Source organism: Amblyomma mixtum, chromosome 9 (assembly GCF_055824585.1).
Source record: "Amblyomma mixtum isolate Tamu chromosome 9, ASM5582458v1, whole genome shotgun sequence".
Lineage (NCBI taxonomy): Eukaryota > Metazoa > Arthropoda > Arachnida > Ixodida > Ixodidae > Amblyomma > Amblyomma mixtum.
The window spans coordinates 7867668-7885592 of NC_143020.1; the positions used below are offsets into that span (position 1 = coordinate 7867668).

The 17925-nt window shown below is 49.5% G+C and overlaps 1 protein-coding gene across 1 annotated transcript; it reads left to right on the plus strand.

The window, feature by feature from the left end:
• Positions 1 to 3709: 3709 nt before the first annotated feature.
• On the plus strand, positions 3710 to 17925 carry LOC149328212 (uncharacterized). Its single transcript, XM_089559609.1, has 3 exons — positions 3710 to 4069; positions 8990 to 10275; positions 17515 to 17925. Exons 1-3 carry the CDS (start codon positions 3710 to 3712, stop codon positions 17876 to 17878), a joined length of 2010 nt encoding a protein of 669 aa, XP_089415735.1. The 3' UTR covers positions 17879 to 17925.

A 17925-nucleotide genomic window follows, 5' to 3' on the forward strand; every position in this document is an offset into this window, starting at 1 on the left:
GCATCGGAGAAGCCGAGATGCCGAGCCGGACGCTGCACGTGGGCACGAGGCCAGAGCCATAAACGTGCGGGGGGTGGAACCGAGGGCGAAAACGCTCTAGCTGAACGCTGGCCGCAGATGCGCTGCACGACAAGATCCGGCAAATTCTAATATCAGATGTACAATCGTCAGCACGCTTCACACGAATGCTCGAGGGCGTGTCTTCCACTGTCATTAGCGCCGTTGGATGCCCACCGCTGCGGCTGAGTGGAAGCAAAACACGAGCTGCCTCCAACCGCCGGAAACACACCCTGCAGCATGGTCTCGGACTCAGCGCCCAGCCTCAGGTGCTGTAATATCAGTGCACGACGCGCAACCGAGCGTTCGTGTTAAGTGTGCTGACGACGGTACCTGCCGCCGACTGTATGGCAATGCGACGTAGGCGATAGCATTCAGCACCGCGTTACGCCGAAACTGCCGCTGAAATCCACTTTACAGGTGGTGACCATCCCGCAAGTTATGCAGCACAGCTGCTAATGACGCCTTCGTTGGTCGAGCAGCGTAGAACACGATGGTGAAGTAACCAGATCATGTTACCACTCGCAGACAGCTGAGGGGCGCGCTCACGTCTATCAGGGCAGAAATCGACCACAACAACTCCGATCTCACAACGTATTACCGAGCATATCGTGACAAGCTTTTTTCCCAAGGCTGCTCTGTGCATGCGTACGTATTCTCCTTCAGATACACTGCTTAAAAATGAAACCGCCTGCTACTGATACGCATGCGCAGTTCACGTTAGTGAAAGGCACATGCGGCAGCTGTCAAGCACACACTTACCACTACGCACGCGCAACTGGCGTCTTCCACGTGCGTTTTCAAATAGTAGCAAAGGAATTTTGTTCACTTCCCAGAGGGCGCCACGTCTTGTGAAAAATGCGGATTGTGAAGAGTTTCCCTTTGCGTGCAAGCACATCCCTGCTAAACTGCAGCACAAGAACTGTAGGTTCCACACTTTCCTTCATACTTGCCCCTCATAGACCCTCTACAGGCTGTGACGTCAGATAACGTGACTCGCGGCTGCTCCGACCGCTGTGCGCCTACCGCCGCTTCGCCGCATGCGGTCATGTGATTATGCACCTTGTGGTGGTAGTTGAAACATTTACTGCAAGCAATGCAGAAGGGGCAAACCCTGCCTCCCCTTACATGGCACGAGGCAAACCTTAGGGGGTTGCACCTCACTCGACGTTCGCTTAAGGAGACGACGTCGCTCTCGCATGCAGTTTTAACATGAATGAGAGCGCGGTTGATACTGTGGCTGAAACGCCTGCAAGGCATTTCAAGCGTCTAATCAAGCTAGCCAAGCGTAATGGAGCTTTCTTTCTGTCTGAATAGATTTCGAAGCATACGAGAGAAAAGAGGTACTGGTTATGGCACACATGACGTAGGCCAACAGGGGATGTCTTTTTTTTAATTTGTAGTTTTTCATCAAATGGGAGATTAATAAAAACAGAAGAAAGAAACAACCACATGCCGCCGGTGAGATCTGAACCCATGACCTGCGAGTTTTGCGTTCGACCGCGTTCCTACGCAGCGCTCGTAGTATTAAAGGACGTACCACGTCCGCCGCTGGGGATGATGGCGGCGCTGGTGAACACACTAAAGTTTCGCTTACACTACACATCAATACCATCCAATGCAGCAGATTGGACAGCCGTCGTCCTAGCAGTTTGTGAAGCACCAGAAGCTAAATTCGGAGATCATGGACTCGGACCCCACCGGCGGCATGTAGTTGTTGTTTTTCTGCTTTTATTAATCTCCCATTTGATTAAAAACTGCAAACTAAAAAAGACATTTCTTTCCTCGTTGGTTTCAAAGGATGTTAGTTTCCGGCATGTAGCTTTAGAAGAATTAAGCAACTAGCAATTTTGTTATTGCAGACGTCATTAGCAACTTTCTACAGTATTACAAGTTTATCCGGCGCAACAAACACAATTCAGGCGCTGCATTTCCCCTGCCACATTTTTTTAGGTCGGTGTGTCACCGGGTCAGCTACCGTTTCTGGTGAGCTACAGTTTCGTATGCCCAACCAACCCCCTATCCTGAAGCGTCGTTCACAGAATCGGAACCGGCGACGGCCGAAGCCATCGCTATAGCCATCACGATCAAAATTAGCAATACCCAAAAACACAGCTGTGACATTTTTAGGATCCCAAGCCACCTGCGGAGCCCACTGTAGTGGTCGTGTACCGCGCGCCACTCTCCGCGTTCTGAGCAGCCATCTCCAGCATAATTACGTCATCACCTGAGCCCCAGGACATGCACTCGTCTAAGGCAGTATTAGGGCCGACGCGCTAGCTCGAGAATATAACTTCTGAACGGCGTACAGAAACGACATCTTCTACCGCATCTCAACCCATTTTTCAACCCGCCTAGAGACCGTTCGCCTAAATCAGCGACTCTACACCTCGCCACATAAACAGCATTCCCCGGCGGACTCCTATCAACCAAAACGCATCCAAACACTGACTTTTCCGAATCTCCACCACCCAAACCGCATTCACCCTACATTATGCGCAGATACATGACCCTGATGTGGCCTTATTAATATGTTCACACATATTACATGGACATGCACAGCAAACCCCAGCCTCTTAAGCAGCCCATCGTGGCGCAGGAGAAGTTGGAGGTGACGCTCCCTATGCCACCCTGGGAAACCAGGGGGCGCTAGTCACCAAAGCGTCGGCGGAAGCTGCTGGAGTCCTGAACTGAGCGCCCCACCCACAATCATCTCCGGCCACCTTTTTTACAATAAAATTTTATTCTCCGTTTCTCTCTCTTGATGCAGTGGGAGGTTCGGTTCACCAGCGCCACCCTGGCATCCCAAGGGGCGTTCATCGCCATCTCCACGACGCCGGCCAGAGGCACAGGAGTCTTGGGCTGAAGATGCTGATGGTGATGATGTCCAGAGTCCTAATGGCACACACCCATGGCGGGATTTTGGCAGGACTCCGCCTGCTTGCCTTCAACCAACTTCTTCTTCCCTCTGAATAAACGTTTTTTTTTTCCTTCTATGGGAAGTTTTGCAACTAGTAGCATGAACGGGCGCTGACATCTGCGAGGAGATAAAAAAAATTCTTCTTTCTAGTCACCCACTGTGGGCGAACAAGCGACATTAGTAGCTGCACTGTGACCACAACCCCAAACTCACCTTATATAAGCGCCTACTCCAAACAGAAAATGAGCCGAAGCAACGCACATCTCATATGCTTGAAGTCAGGCAGCAATGAAAGGCACTCGTGCGACTCCTCAAGTAAACGCAGTAAACGTCGCCGTTACTACAGACTTCCATTTTTTCAGAACTACCACAATCTGGTTTAAATAAATTTCTTGGACATTAGAAGAATCTGGAAAATTTTGGATCTCAAAACACTTAACTAATGTGGACGCCCAACGGTTCCATTCAGAGAGCGGAAGTTGGCGGAAGTTATCTAAAAGCGCTGTCAAAACTGTGAATGAAATAGGTCGTTCTTTCTTTCATGCGAGAAGTCAGAGGGCTAAGAGAAGCTGTTTTTTTTTCTCAGCCGACCTTGAAAATTACAGAAGGGCAGCTCCCGCAGGAGCACGAGCCGTATAGCAGACAACACTTCCACAAGAGGGCGCTGGACCCTAACAGCGTCACGCGCTCCTCGAGGCCTTCTACCAGACGAAGAAGAAGAAGACAGCTACGATGGAAGCTCGGCCGACGAGAGAAGACCTACCTTCGCCAACTGGCACCGGTCGCCCCGCGACTCGGACTTCCATCTTGCGAAGTAAGGATCTACGATCGGCAGGCTTCTGCCTGAGCTGCGCATCTGGGGCCGCTTTAGCCACCGCCACCACCGCGCTGGCCTGGCTCGCTGTTCACTGGGCTGCCAAGAGGGTGAACACAAGTGACACTGGGACGAAGTTCTGCTGCCCCAGCGAGGCAGCCACGCTGTTCGCCGCCATCGACGCCAACCAGCAGCCGTGCACAAATTTCTTCGCGTACATCTGCAAGAACGCCCTCGAGGAAGGCTTCGTCCAGCGCGACGTGGCACGCGACTTGCTGGTGAGCCGCTTGCGCACGGAGACCACACTTCTAGTTTCCGCGAGGGTGTACTAGCAAAAAAAAAAAAAAACCGCAACACAAAAAGAGAATAAATATGTCCGAAGCACTAGACACGTCAGGTTTACAGTGTTTCCGGTCGTATCCCTGCTGGTTTATACCGTTGCAGTGAAGCAACGTCTGGCACGCCTTACAATATCATGGTTTATGGGGTTTTAACGTCCCAAAGCGACTCGGGCTATGAAGGATGCCGTAGTGAAGGGCTCCGGAAATTTCGACCACCTGGGGTTCTTTAACGCGCACTGACATCGTACAGTACACGGGCCTCTAGAATGTTGCCTTCATCGAAATTCGACCACCGCGGCCGGGTTCAAACCCGCGTCCTCCGGGTCAGCAGCTGAGCGCCATAACCAGTGAGCCACCATGGCGGTTCTTACAATATTCATGCTTCGTCGGCAGTGCCAGTAGTAACGCCTGCTTCAGAAATACGTTGCAATTTTCTGCCCTTCCCGGGTATTTGGAAGTGGCTGCTGTGGTGTTCTAGTCGCAAAAGCCCTCCTGTCATAAGTATCGGAAGCGAAGATAGCACAATCTGTTTCGGATTTATGGGAAAAAATTGGCGCAGTAACTGTCTGACATTTTGGTGAACACCCGAACCGCGCCGCAAGAAAGAAATAGAGGAGAGAGTGACAGAAGAAAGGATGAGATTGGTTTATTAGTATATAAGGGTGTACCGCCCCAAAGCGACTCATTCTATGAGAGAAGCCGTAGTGAAGGGCTCCGGAAATTTCGACCACCTAGGGTTCTTTACCATGCACTGACATTGCACAGCACACGGGCGTCTTTTACGTTTCGCCTCCATCAACACGCGGCCGCCGCGGTCGGGTTCGATCCCGGGTACTCCGGCTCAGTAGCCGAGCGCTCTAACAACTGAGCCACCGCAGCGGGAGCTATGGTGCGGCAATTTTAAAATATGGCTTTGAATCGAGTCTGCAGCCAATACTTCTGACTAGTATTGATTTGCAAACAATTTGCATTCCTTATCGATTCGTTCATTTTTGGAGAATTTTGACGCCATAAAAATCTCCCACCGCCCAGGTGGTCGCACGAGACAGTTTTGTGAAATGCCGCCTGGCGTGATAGATATCAAATTCACCACTCAGTTAACACTCTCGAGATTGAGGCTCTCAGATTATGATAGCTGAAACCATGTGCCCTTTATACTTGGAAGAAGAAAACAAACTCCGTGTTTCTGTAAAATTTGCCGAGAAATCGTTCACTATTCAAAAAGGCATTCCCTTTCTCAGTACTTCCATGTGTATGTTAGATAATCAAAGCATGCTTGCTCATTACGGGTAGTGTTGCGAACTGTTCGGTTTATATTTGGACCTGATAGGATAGTGAATTGCTATTGTACTTTTTGAGAAGAAGCCTAACATTTTTCAAAAGAAGCTCTGGTCAGATTCAATTGGCCGCAGTCAACAGACACCTTCATCTGCTGATCGCAAAGTTACGGGTTCTATCCCGGCCGTGGCGGCCATATTTCTACATATGCAAAATTCAAAAACGTCAGCGCGCTGCTCGATGTCGGCGCCCCTTAAGAAACTGGAGGTTTGAACTCCATCCGTACTCGCAGGGCGGCGGTGCGAGCCCTAGCGAAGAATGCCCTCGTTGAGGGAATCCTCATTTTCTATCGGACAGGAATTTGTATGCCAACTAGCTCCACTGAATCCATTGGAGATCAAAAAGTTGGAGAAGGCGATTACGACGCATGCTTTTGAAGCTGGGTGTAAAAGTTTCTCAGCCTGCTCGCGCATGCGCAGTAAGCGTCGCGTGGTAACGGACTGCAACTCAATGGCCGGCAGCTGACAGTCGCGCCGATGGTGCAGGCGCTTTCACCGCTACGGGGTCTCATTGGCCATGTGTACTTCGGGGCGTTAAAACCCCATCATTCGCAGTTGACATGTAACAAAGACAACTCACAGACGCTTCTCAAGAAACTAAAAGGTCGGATTAGTGCACTCGGTTCAATCAGAGATGGAATGTCTCAGAAAAAAGGCGAAAGCTTTAGAAAACTACGCTCTCTAAGGTTTTTTCGCGTGGTTCGGAAGGTTAGAAAATAAATACGGGAGCTGGCCTATAAGTCCTTGCCAAACACAGACAGCAATTATTCAAATCAACAGTGAGAATGGGATGAGAAAACCTGAGTAAGTGAACTTACCTACTTTGTACGTTATTATCATTGAGCACAAAAATAACTGGCAGTTTAGACATGATATCATGATTTGTTGTCAATTCATAACACTCTTAAAAGAATGCGGGAAGAAATATTTGGCGTGCCGTATTCTCGCAAGCTGCCTTTTTCATTCCATTCTAACTAAGGCAGAGCAAAACTTATATCGGAGTTCTGCTCATCTTGAGAAGGCAGCTACAGGCGGCGTAAACTTCAAGACTGGATTTTTAAATCAGCTAGCATTCTCTCTCTACAACTTATCAAGGCATAAAAACATGGTTCATAAAAAAAGGGGGTGGCACTTTTTTTAGGCCTGTAAAAATTTCGGCAAATCTGTGTTTTATATCTCAAGATACTCAAATCTGGTAATTGCGAAGTGCGGGGATGAAAGAGAAAGAATGAACAATTGCAAAGTGGACACACGTGAGTTGTTTTGCGGGATCACACAATTCGAATTGGTATCTACTTATAGCCTAATTAGCTCACATTAGACAAAAGCAAGTTAGATGTGCGGTCGTAGAAGCCCAGTACTTTTACATGAGACAGTAGAATGCAAGCTTTCAATTTGCTCACAATGTGTTTATTTATATTGTAAACTCTTCCCTACTGGCCAACTCTTGACATCTCTATATTTGTATACACTGTACTGTTCGTTGGTCCAGCAGCTATCTATACCGGTTAATAATCGGGGAGAACTAAAAGCGCACGGCAATTTTCTGTTAGCTTCGCCACCCTGTCTTATTCAAGCTCCTGGAGTACCCCGCCGGGAAGGGGGAGGGGGGGGTTAATTTCTTAACTTAAATTCAGCAAACCTCAGCGACCAAAGGACACGAAAATTATAGGTGTACTGTTAAAGGCACGATGAAAGCACAGTGGGTTAATGATAATAAAACACGGGTTATTGATATTCCTACTCAAAATCAAGAACATGAGAAACATTTAATGGCCATGAACAGAACATGTAATGCGAAGGCAAGATAACCGACGGTCGTCAAGGGTAACGGACCGGATTCCAATAAAGGGCAAGCGTAGCAGGGGGCGACAGAGAGCTAAGTGGACGGAGGAGACTAAGAATTTTGAGGGGATAATGTAACCACATCTGTCACAAGATTAGGTTAAGTGGCCAGTTACGAGACAGCCCTTTGCCTTGCAGTGGGTGTATTTTTGCTGATAATGATGCTTTCAGAATTTTAATTTTTCTTTATTGCGTACCGCCGACGGCATACTCGGCAGTTTCTCACCACCTAAAATTGAAAAAGTGAGTTCCGTGCTACTGTCAGCAGGCAAGCTCAGGCAAACTTCTGGAGTGTTTAAGCGCTCGAGCTCGAAACTTCTGCTGCACTTTACTCGAAGCCTCCATTTCAAAGCCGTTGTGCGCGAACGTACTCAGTCACATGACCTCAGTTGACCAGTCGGAACTAGCGCCCACTTTCCTAACCACGTAGGTAATATTTTGATTTCTTAGCAAATGAAGGCGGAGGTTTACACATTTGACAAGCTGTAAGAATGGCGAGGCCAGCTTTACCCTGGGCAGTTCCCGGAAAAAGTGGCCAGCGTAGTTCCTGTTGAATATCAATCAACCACAACCTGCATGTAAGTATCATCAACGGACTAACCAGTGGCTACGAACAGGAGCAGCTCCACATGACAGCTGTGTCATGAAAAGGTGTAGTGTCGAGACACCGCGTCTTGTCCTACTTAAGACATGTGGCGAACAATAACATTATCTTCGCTTTAACTTTTCTCGAGCTTGCAACATTGTTAGTACTGCGCTACCTACAAAACGCACCCAAAAGGTGGCTACCGACAACTCTGTTCTTGATTACCACTACATGTCCTTAACTACGGTGAATGACGCAATGGTGTAACGCCAGTGTCCTTGAATGGCCGCGTTTCGGAGATTTGGGTTCCTGCAGGGCATCGTTGTAAGTTTCCGAAAGATCTTGAATTAGGCGCTTAGCTCTATGCCACTATTGAGTTTTGGAGCAAGAGCTCTACTCCTCGTGGCACAACTTCCGATTGCGATACGGATGGGAAAGTGACCTTCAATCCCTCACAAGGTCAAACCAAACATAACGGCAATTCGCCGCGGTAGCTGAGTGGTTATGGCGCTTGGCGGCTGACCCAATAGAAGCGGGTTCAATCCCGGCCGCGGTGGTAAAATTTCGATGGAAGCAAAATTCCAAAGGTCAGTGTACTGTGCGATATCAATGCACGTTAAAGAACCCCAGGTGGTCGAAAGTTCCGGAGCCCTTCACTACGGCGTCCCTCAGAGTCTGAGTCGCTTTGGGACGTTAAACCCATTAAACCAAACCAAACCGAACATAACTGCGGGGTGGTATGATCCCAAGATGTGGTAGTATGTGATCACATTATTGTGACTACTGGGTACCGGACCTTAACCTTTACCGATGACCTTGGACTTGACCTTTGATATGATACAGTAGGCGCCACATCGACAATGTCCTTCCATGTCTCCCAAGTTCAAACAGAACCTAACTCTCGTGGTATGGCCCAATCTATGTTAGTACGACCACGTGATCATATGGCTTTCGACATTGGGAACCTGACCTTAGCCTTGGATATTGACCTTGAAGTTTGATTTTAGACGTGGACACCATACTTAACAGAGATTACGCTCGTATAACTAGCTTCGAGCCAAGTTGAATGCCAGCCATTTTTTTTTGCAGTTGGATGTCACCTCTGAAATCATCAAGGGCACCCAGGACTACGGCAGCGAGGCTGCAGCCGCACTTCACACCCTTTACACATCATGCATCAAAGAGATATGGCAGGAGCACCAGCGAGTCCGGGATGTTGCGGCGGCCGTGCTAGAAATCGCCAACACCACCACGCGAACAAATGGCGCAAGCTTACTTCGTTTGAGCCTTGCGGTGAATAAGCGGTACGGCCTGCCGTTCATCTTCGAAGTATTCAGCTCAGTAAGCAAAAGACCATGGGTTACGTTCGTTCGAAGGAACCCTCGACTCGGCGACTACAAAAATAATTGCGATGTTTCCTGCTACGGTGTCACTCTCTCCGTCCTTAATTCCCACTTTGGCACTAATTATACCAATGCGGACGTCTCGAAGTTGGAACAGAAATTTCCGGCTGCCTCGCCAAGACGATCATTCGTGCCTTTGAAGGAGATTAGAGATGTTTTCGGACATCTTGAAGCGTCCCAATTCAAGAACATATTGCTGGAGTTCCTTATAGATGTCGACCGTGCGAAAATAATTACTGCCATAGCTAAAGCGGGCCTCTTTGCTGACATTCGGCTTCTGATAGACGCAGACCATCAGCCGCTGGCGTCATTTTACCTGTTGCTTCTTGTCACTCTGCAAGCCATGCGCTACATTACACAGGACAGCACACTAAGTTCGCCTAATATGCGTAGCGAGGATGTCTGTCAAAAGCACGTACGCCGGAGCTACCACCTATGGCGCATAACGTACGTTGCGGCACTCGCGACTCCCGCGAAAGACCGGCAGCTGCACAAAATTTTCGAAGCCACACGGCGACGGTTCATTGACTATGACCCACTTCGGCGGCTGATGGCAGCGGGAAACGACACTGACCACTTCCGGGCCGTAGTCGCCAACGTAACGCTCATGCTACCTGGAGACCTGGTCTTCAGAGAGCCAGCCGTGCCCGACCTGACCTCCCAGGGATTCCCCCGGAACTTGTTCTTGTCTTTGAACTTCGAGTTCGAAGCTAGAAAGGAGACATTTCGACGGGGCGTGCCCTGGTTTCGTGACAACCCGGACAGCAGAACGGCGGACCGCATGTTCTTTGCCAATGAGACCAGTCTGTACGTGTCATCACTGAGCTACGGGTGGCTGAGTTCCGGGACTACTGACCCACTGCTCGCCGACGCTGCGGTCATTGCGAGTCGCATGGCCGCCTTGATGTGGCTCAAACTGATCAACTGGAAGGACTGGTCACGAGAAACGAAGACAGCTCTACAATCCCACAGGTGAAGTTAATACGGAAAGGAAGCGATCGCTCCTGAAAGAACGCGTTCTTGCATGCAGCAGACTGTTTTTGTTGCGGCTCCCGTCACGTTCGAGATGAAGTTTACTCTATTCCTTGCACGCTAGCGGCGTGAAAATGGTTACAGAGTAAGTGGCGTCGGAGGCATTCCCCTTCGCTGCGAACGTATTTTCAGGCGCCTCTGGGGCACCGCTTCTGGCAAATTGCACATGCTTTAGTCGAGGGTTTGACGGCCTACCGTCTGGTCAGGTATTATGGTGATGAGTTCTATTCAGCGGCCAAGGTCAATAAAGATGCAATTTTTTTGCACGTTTCGGGAGCGCTGTGGCTCCCTTGTTCACTATCGTAACAATTACAGTGAACAGTTATAATGAACAAGGGAGCCGTACTGCTCCCGAATCTTCAAAATTTTCTTCTTTATTTACCTTGGACAGTGACCAGTACTCATGATTGTACATGGTTGACATGAAACCAGTGATTATCATTTCTTTGGTAACAGCTAAGCCTTAATCGCTTAAGATAGCCTCCGTTGCTTATGCGCCGTGAAACCAAAAAAACACTTCGTTTCACAAATTGTGGCAGTAAAACGAGTCCGTTCTTCCTTTCTGTCCTTTAGTTTTCGCGCGTCTGTAATTCGGCAGTGTAGACCATAGTACGAAGTTTCTTTGAGAAAGCACAGTCGGGCTTCTATCCTGAAAAATGCAGTTTTGTGATGTAGGCTCTGAAGTTAGTCACGCGGTGCGGAAAACTGCCGGAAATAAACGCGACTTTGAAAGAGGGTCACGTTGACGAACGCGGAGAAATAAAATTGCCGTGAGTGAGTTTCGAAACAGCCGCGGCGCGAACAGATCAGCTTCGCTGGCCACTGCCCGAGAGCGCTGTGCCATCGCCGCAGCCGATCAGGCCTCGTGTTAAACTGCAACACACACTCGCGTTGCGGACTGGTAGTCGGCGTCATCAACCTTCATATGTACGCAAGTCGGTTAGTTTGTGCGTAAATTCCGCATCTGTTCCCTGAAATGCGTGCCTGGCTTTTGATAATGTAATTCCCGATTGGGTTTTTGAACTGGTCGGATCTAACAGGTGTCTCAGCAGACCCCACATTCTGGAAAGGCTCATGCTCCTTTCCATCTCGTCACATCTGCTACACCAGTTTTGTTCCCATAATTTGATCGCATAATTTTCAATTTCCTTGCTATGTCTAGCGACCCTCCTTCTAAGATTACGGTTCCATTTTTGCTTCTTTAGTCTGCGCTCCATGCCATGTTTTGCCTCCAACATGTGAAGCAGTTTGCTATCAACTATCTTTGGGGCATATACCCCTTCAAGTATCTTTGTTGCCTCTCCAACGTGACGCATGAGGGTCTCCGTCCATTTCTCTATGTCAGTGATCTTCCCAGTGGCAGCTTTTTCTCGCTTCTTTCTAAATATTTCCTATTCCGTTACTCGCGGTTGACGCGCACAACGCGTCTTAACTCCTTTTTTAAGGATCGAGGCCAGAATGAAAAGATCCCTGCCGAAATTTTTCTCTGAATTGTGCCATTTTAGATGTCACATTTTTAGAGAACGTCAGGTCAGGGGAGGTGTCTGCACACACGCTGTTACCCACCCTGGATGGACTACTAGGGTCCGTGTGTAGGGTGAGTCCCAGATCATGCGCGACCTCCCATAGCTGCCTGCCTTTAGGATCTTGTTTAGCGTAACCCCATTCCGGGTGCCCGGAATTAAAGTCACTGACTTTAAGTCATTTCACGGGGTTAGTCTCGGCTGCCTTAATCGCGTTGCGAAAGAGGGCCCTGAATCTCACCTTTCTCTGCTGTGGGGTACTGTACAGATTTAAGAGGAACACGCTCGGCTCCTCTTTTCGTTCAGTAAGGATTTCTAATAGCAATGCTTCAATTTCGCTCGAGTTGACTTGGTGCTCCATTGCCGCAATGTTCCTGTTAATCAACGTTGTGACGCGACATCTCTCACCTCTGTCACTTGAAAAAGCTTGGCATCCCGACAGTTTTGGTGTTTTGCCCGTCTCCTGCAGGGCTATAGCTAGCGGTTTCTCATGTAATAGCGTCAGATATTGTTGCACTAACGCCCGCTTGCGTTGGAATTCTCGACATTTCCACTGCCAGATTAAAGACTCAGTTGGTGCGCCTCTAACCATTTTGGAGCTGGTCAAATTGCTCCTCTGCTTTTTGCTGCCATACTCCGATGGCAACTAATTCTGCCCGTTGCCTTTGCACTTCAACCGTAAGGGCTTGTACCTGGCTTTGCGTCTGATTTATTGCTCCGAGAATTTGGGCCATGAACGAATCAAATTTAGCTTCCATTTTGGCTTCTAATCTTTTCTCTAGTGCCACCAACGAATCAGCGTCCTCCCCTTTTCGTTTAGTAGGAGGCGGCCTAGCCGATTCTACATTCATTTTTTCCTCCTCCGGTGTCGCAGGCTGTGTGGAAGTCACAGCCTTAGGCGCCGGGGATGTTGATCTCGAAACCAATTTTGGTGGCGCGCTGTGGGGTGAGGGGGTCTGCGTACGCGCCTACAATTTTGGTTTATTCAATTCCTGAGTGAGCTTATTAATGATCTCTTTAAGCTCCCCAACCTCTTTCCTTAATTTATCGATCTCCTCGTCCTTGTCTTTAGCCTGGGAAGCCCCCCTGTCAAAGTTCACCCTTTTACGGTCCCCGCTCGGACTCCGCTTCTTAGTCCATGGGTTCGCCGGGTCTCTGGAACACGATCTCCCCCTGGTCTGGATCCGGAGCGGCCCCTGGTGCGGGAGCTCGAGCGGCCGCGCTGCTGCGGCTTGCTTCCTGTAGTGTCCTCCTCCTTGGGTCTAGGAGGTTACGTAGGCCCTCTGGATCCGGAGCGCCCTCTGCTCTTGGAGCGCGGACTGCCCCGACGATGGTGCTGTCCGGGATGCCTTCCCGTGGTCTCTTCCAGGCTCGGGAAATCTTCGGCACGGAAACCCTCGTAGTTGTTGCCGCGCTTGTCTCTGGGGCGACCTTGGCGGGTGGAATTCATCTCCAATGTTTGCCGGGTCCCGTGTTTTGGCGAACTGCCGCCGCTTTGCTCCCACCGCCTCTTCACCTCGTAGGGCGTGCGGTAGAGCTCCTTGCATTTCTTATCGCCGAGCAGATGTCCTTTGGCGCACAGCTGACATTTGATCTCACATTGACGATTTTCTAGCGGGTTTTTCGCCCCACAACCGCGGCACTTTACGTTTTTAGGGTCCGGGCAGAGATCGGCTCGGTTGCCCATTCTTCCGCATGCGTTGCACACTTCGTATTTTTTCCGGTAGAGCGCGCACCGTTGAGCCAATGACGTGATGCGCACCCACCTCGAGCCTTTGCTGTCTTCGAACAGTATCAGGACTGTCTTCGATTCCTTGCCTAATCTTCGAACCCCCAGCACCGGGGGGTTGCCGTGCGTCTTGAGACGGTGCAATATGACCGCCTCCGAGAAGTAGAGGGGGACGTCGTGGATTACGCCCTTTCCGCAGTCGTCCGGCATGGCGACGTAGGTGGTCATATCTATTCGCTCCCCTTCGAAAGTGAGTTGCTTCAGCTCTACGTACTTTCTTTTTCGCCCGGCGTCTCTCGGCGCCACGAGAATGGACTGTTGGCGTGTATTTATGGAGACGATGTCCTCTCCCGCTGCGTCTTCGTCGACTCCGGCAGCCCGGATTATCGCGTTCGCCAAGTGCGCGTTCCCGTGTTTCGTCAGCCTCGTGACGCCGCCGCTGGGTCTCATGATTATCTTTTCGGCATCGCTGGGGAGCCTGCTGTTTTGCCTTTCCACCGACTTCGCCGCCATTTTCCTTCTCGCGAGCTTCTCGGCAGCCCGCCGCCGCTCCACGATGCGCGTCTCTTGGTTGGGGCTAAGGTTAGGATTAGCCTCCTTCGGCGCCGCTTTGGCTTTTTATGCGAAGCATATTACTAGAGCTACACTACAGCCCGTCGAGCGCGGCGGTGGAGCTACCATTGACCTTTAGCGTGACCACGTGACACCACGTGACAATATGACGTCACAGCAGAGGAGAGATGGGCTGCCGGCTCGCGCGGTCGGCCGCGGCGGCGGAGGCTCCACATCAGAGGCGCTGCCTGCTGCTGCTGGGGGTACATCAATACAGTCTATAGGTAATGGTGGCGGTGGTGGAATAACTAAGGGTGTTTCCAGTGTACTTTCCATGGGTGCCAAGAATGCTGTTGTAGCCGGTGCTGGGGCAGCGGTTGTACACTCTGAATTGAATTCACCGATGATCCCGTATATAGTTGCCACGGCAATCCTTGCTACACTTCTAGTGGTTTTATTAAAATCACCAAGTATTCAACCAAGGAAAGCCATGTATTACCAAGCCTAGCCATCAATATGCTTCGCATCTCACTAGGCTTAACCTTAGCTAAGCCTCAGTCATTTTTTGTTGCTAGTGTACCACTGCCCGGGCACATTTAGCTCGCGCGGATCAATGTCCGTCCCTTCGGCGGTTTCCATCATCGTGCATCAGCGAAACGGCCATCTATAATTTTGGAAAGGGTAGGATCTCGCCGGAAGCGGCAAGGATTCTGCCCAGTAAACAGCTAAACAGAAAAGTTAGCCTAATTTGGACTCCCGCACACGCGTCCATTCCTGACAACGACGCGGCCCACGAGTTAGCCCGAGCTGTCTACTTCCGGGTAGCTGTGGAGCCGGCCGACTGCCAGAACATGGACGAGCGTCTGCAAAATTATGCGGAAATTATTGAAAATTATAGGTTACAGAGGAGACTGGTGCCACCACCGGATAAAAGTCTAAACAACAGGGAGGCAATCGCATGGCGACGCCTCCAAGCTGGGAACTTCGTAAACCCGGTCTGGGCATATCATGTTCACAGAGATAAAGAAAACTATAAGTGCAAGCACTGTGGGGCGAGAGGGACTCTCGACCACATAATCTGGGAATGCGCTAGCTCCCCAGGGGCTAACGAAAACATAAATTGTAAAGAAACCTGGGAAGCCCTGCTGCGGAGCAAGGCCCCTGCTTCACAGCAACAAGCCATCCGCCTGGCGGAAGGAGCCGCGAGGAATCAAGACCTCTTCGCCCGCTTCTAATCGCGGAGGTCCCGGCCCCCGTCACCAAGGCCTGTGTGCCGGGGACGGGGAGTAGGGGGCTTCCTTATCTGGCGGAAAATAAAGTTATCATCATCATCATCATGTGCGCAAGTCACGAAAGGAAAAGAAAGGCGCTTTCAATCAAGTTTTCAGGTATACGTGGCTTTGGTGTCCACCTGCAAAAACCTGCTTTCGCACAATGTTTCGTGCTTAACTGCCTGCAATGCTTTTCACCTTTATCGAAGGACTAGACACTGCGTACAACAGAAAACTGGCCTTTGTGTAGCGTGGCACACAGCTACACACGAGACATGCCCATAGAAAGCAGCGATTACATTCAGGGACGCAGTGATTGCAACTGATAGAGCTCACAGTTCGCTAACGGCTGAGATACATACCGCAATAATAAAGCTGGTCTGGTTTCGTCAAAGAGCCTCTACCAGACTGCAACAAGAAAACACGATACTCCCCCTCTTATTACCACATAACGTGTACGTGTTAATAGCGCTGAGCGTACAGCAGTGAACAAAGATATATTTCAGTTTTCAGAATTTAAATTCGTTTTACTGTGCTGGAGGTTTCGCTCAACTTTGGGAGGGCGATAATTTCAGACTTCTTGCATAATAGCAACCAATTTTATCGTCATAACAAGCGAAGTGTTCCAACGAAACTTTTAGTGTGTGAGCACTTATCCGATGGGTAGCAACCCCGGGCAAAATCGTTAATAATAATAATAATAATAATAATAATAATAATAATAATAATAATAATAATAATAATAATAATAATAATAATAATAATAATAATAATAATGGTTTTATTTGCGCCAAATGAATACATGGCCCGGGAGACCCGCAGTAAAAGCTGTCACAAGCGACAGCTTGACAAAGCCGGAGGCCCCCCTATACACTTGACAGCATCATAGGCGCAATGAAACGGCATGTCTCATCCAAAAAGAAAATAGAAACAAAACATGAAACCATCTGCAATTACAATCACTCATAAGAACTACATAAAATTATACAGAAAATGTGTTAGAATGAAGCTAGAAAGCACTTACAAAAGCAATGGAACATTCATGTGCGATGGCAATGAGTTTAGCGAAAGTAACAGATAAATTAAGCACATTTTTGCTTCAAATAAAATTCAAATCAAAGTGAATACAGACAAGCGGTACAGTCAGGGTAAACAACAATGTGACAGAGTAAACAGGAATGGCAAGCGAAGTGTCCTAGTACATGTTGAAATACATGTTGAAGTACATGTTCGTTCTGTTACATTGTTTGTTCTCAGTTGGCCTAGCGTGAGCGCTCCTTCCCGCGCACTGCCGGTTCATCGTCATCTTTTACGTAGCACAAATCGATGCTTTCTCACTGATGCGAGTGTAGTGAACATTCTGTGTAGTTTTTTGAAGTACTGCTTTCTGCGCTGTTCGTAGTTATAAATGCGTAGTATCTGTCTCGCATATCTCGGTGGACACCTGATCCGCGCCGTAACGGAAGGGAGGAAGGTGGGAGTGGAGGCAGAAACAGAGAAAGAGGTGCCGTAGTGGAGGTCCCCGGAATAATTTCGACCACCTGGGGATCTTCAACGTGCACTGACATCACACAGCACACGGGCGCCTATTGCGTTCCGCCTCCATCGAAACGCGGCCGCCGCGGTCGGGTTCGAACCCGGGTACTCCGGCTCGGTAGGCGAGCGCCTTAACCACTAAGCCACCGGGGCGGATGATCGCTGGGATTTCATCTAGACCTTCATGAATTAGGGGTTGTAGAGGGGGTTGAGTGGGGACCTGGTAAGAAGTCACATTACATATTTGTCACGTGTCTAGGTATGTGGTTACATTACGCCGTTGTCCCTTGATCTGGTGTGACGTCACATTACGTCGTTGTCACGTGACCTGTCATGACGACACACTCGTAGGATGTCGTCACTGGTCCTACCAATTAGTCTTGGCGTTACCTAATTAGATTTATTTAGGTGTGACGTCATCTTCATCGCGAGACTTCTCAGCTCGTGACGTCACATGGTGCCATTTCTTGCAGACATGACATTGAAAGTGAGTCATCTAATGATTTCGCATTAAAACAGTCTCGTAATTCCTATTTTAAGGTTATTTCTAGCAATACTTTCCATGCAGGGAATGCGTGCTGAGTGCCTCACACGCCGAGTACTTCGACGACATGCGCCGTGTGGTAGGGCTGAAGATGGGGCTACAAATCGCCGCCATTGTCGGGGCTGCGGGCACAGCCCGTGGTGACGCCGTCAGACCAGCGGACGCAAGAGCTAGCTGGTACACAGTACAGGACGCCTGGAGCCTCTACCGGATATCCGAAGCCCAGTTCTTCTACGCCCGCTTCGCCTACTACCGTTGCAGCATCGCTTCGCAGGCTAGAGCTTTAGTGAACGAACTTGTCAGGGACAACGCCGACTTTGCCACAGCGTTTCAGTGCCCCGTGGTTGATTACGGTGACTGCGTGAACATTACTAGGCCGAATGATTAACATAGAATTATCTGAATGTGTGGTAGTGAAGGACATACCCGCCTGGT

Coding starts and splice junctions, on each gene's coding strand:
- LOC149328212 (XM_089559609.1), top strand. CDS start 3,710: ATGGAAGCTCGGCCGACGAGAGAAGACCTACCTTCGCCAACTGGCACC. Junction 4,070..8,989: donor ACGTGGCACGCGACTTGCTG/GTGAGCCGCTTG, acceptor TTTTTTTTGCAG/TTGGATGTCACCTCTGAAAT. Junction 10,276..17,514: donor ACAGCTCTACAATCCCACAG/GTGAAGTTAATA, acceptor CTTTCCATGCAG/GGAATGCGTGCTGAGTGCCT.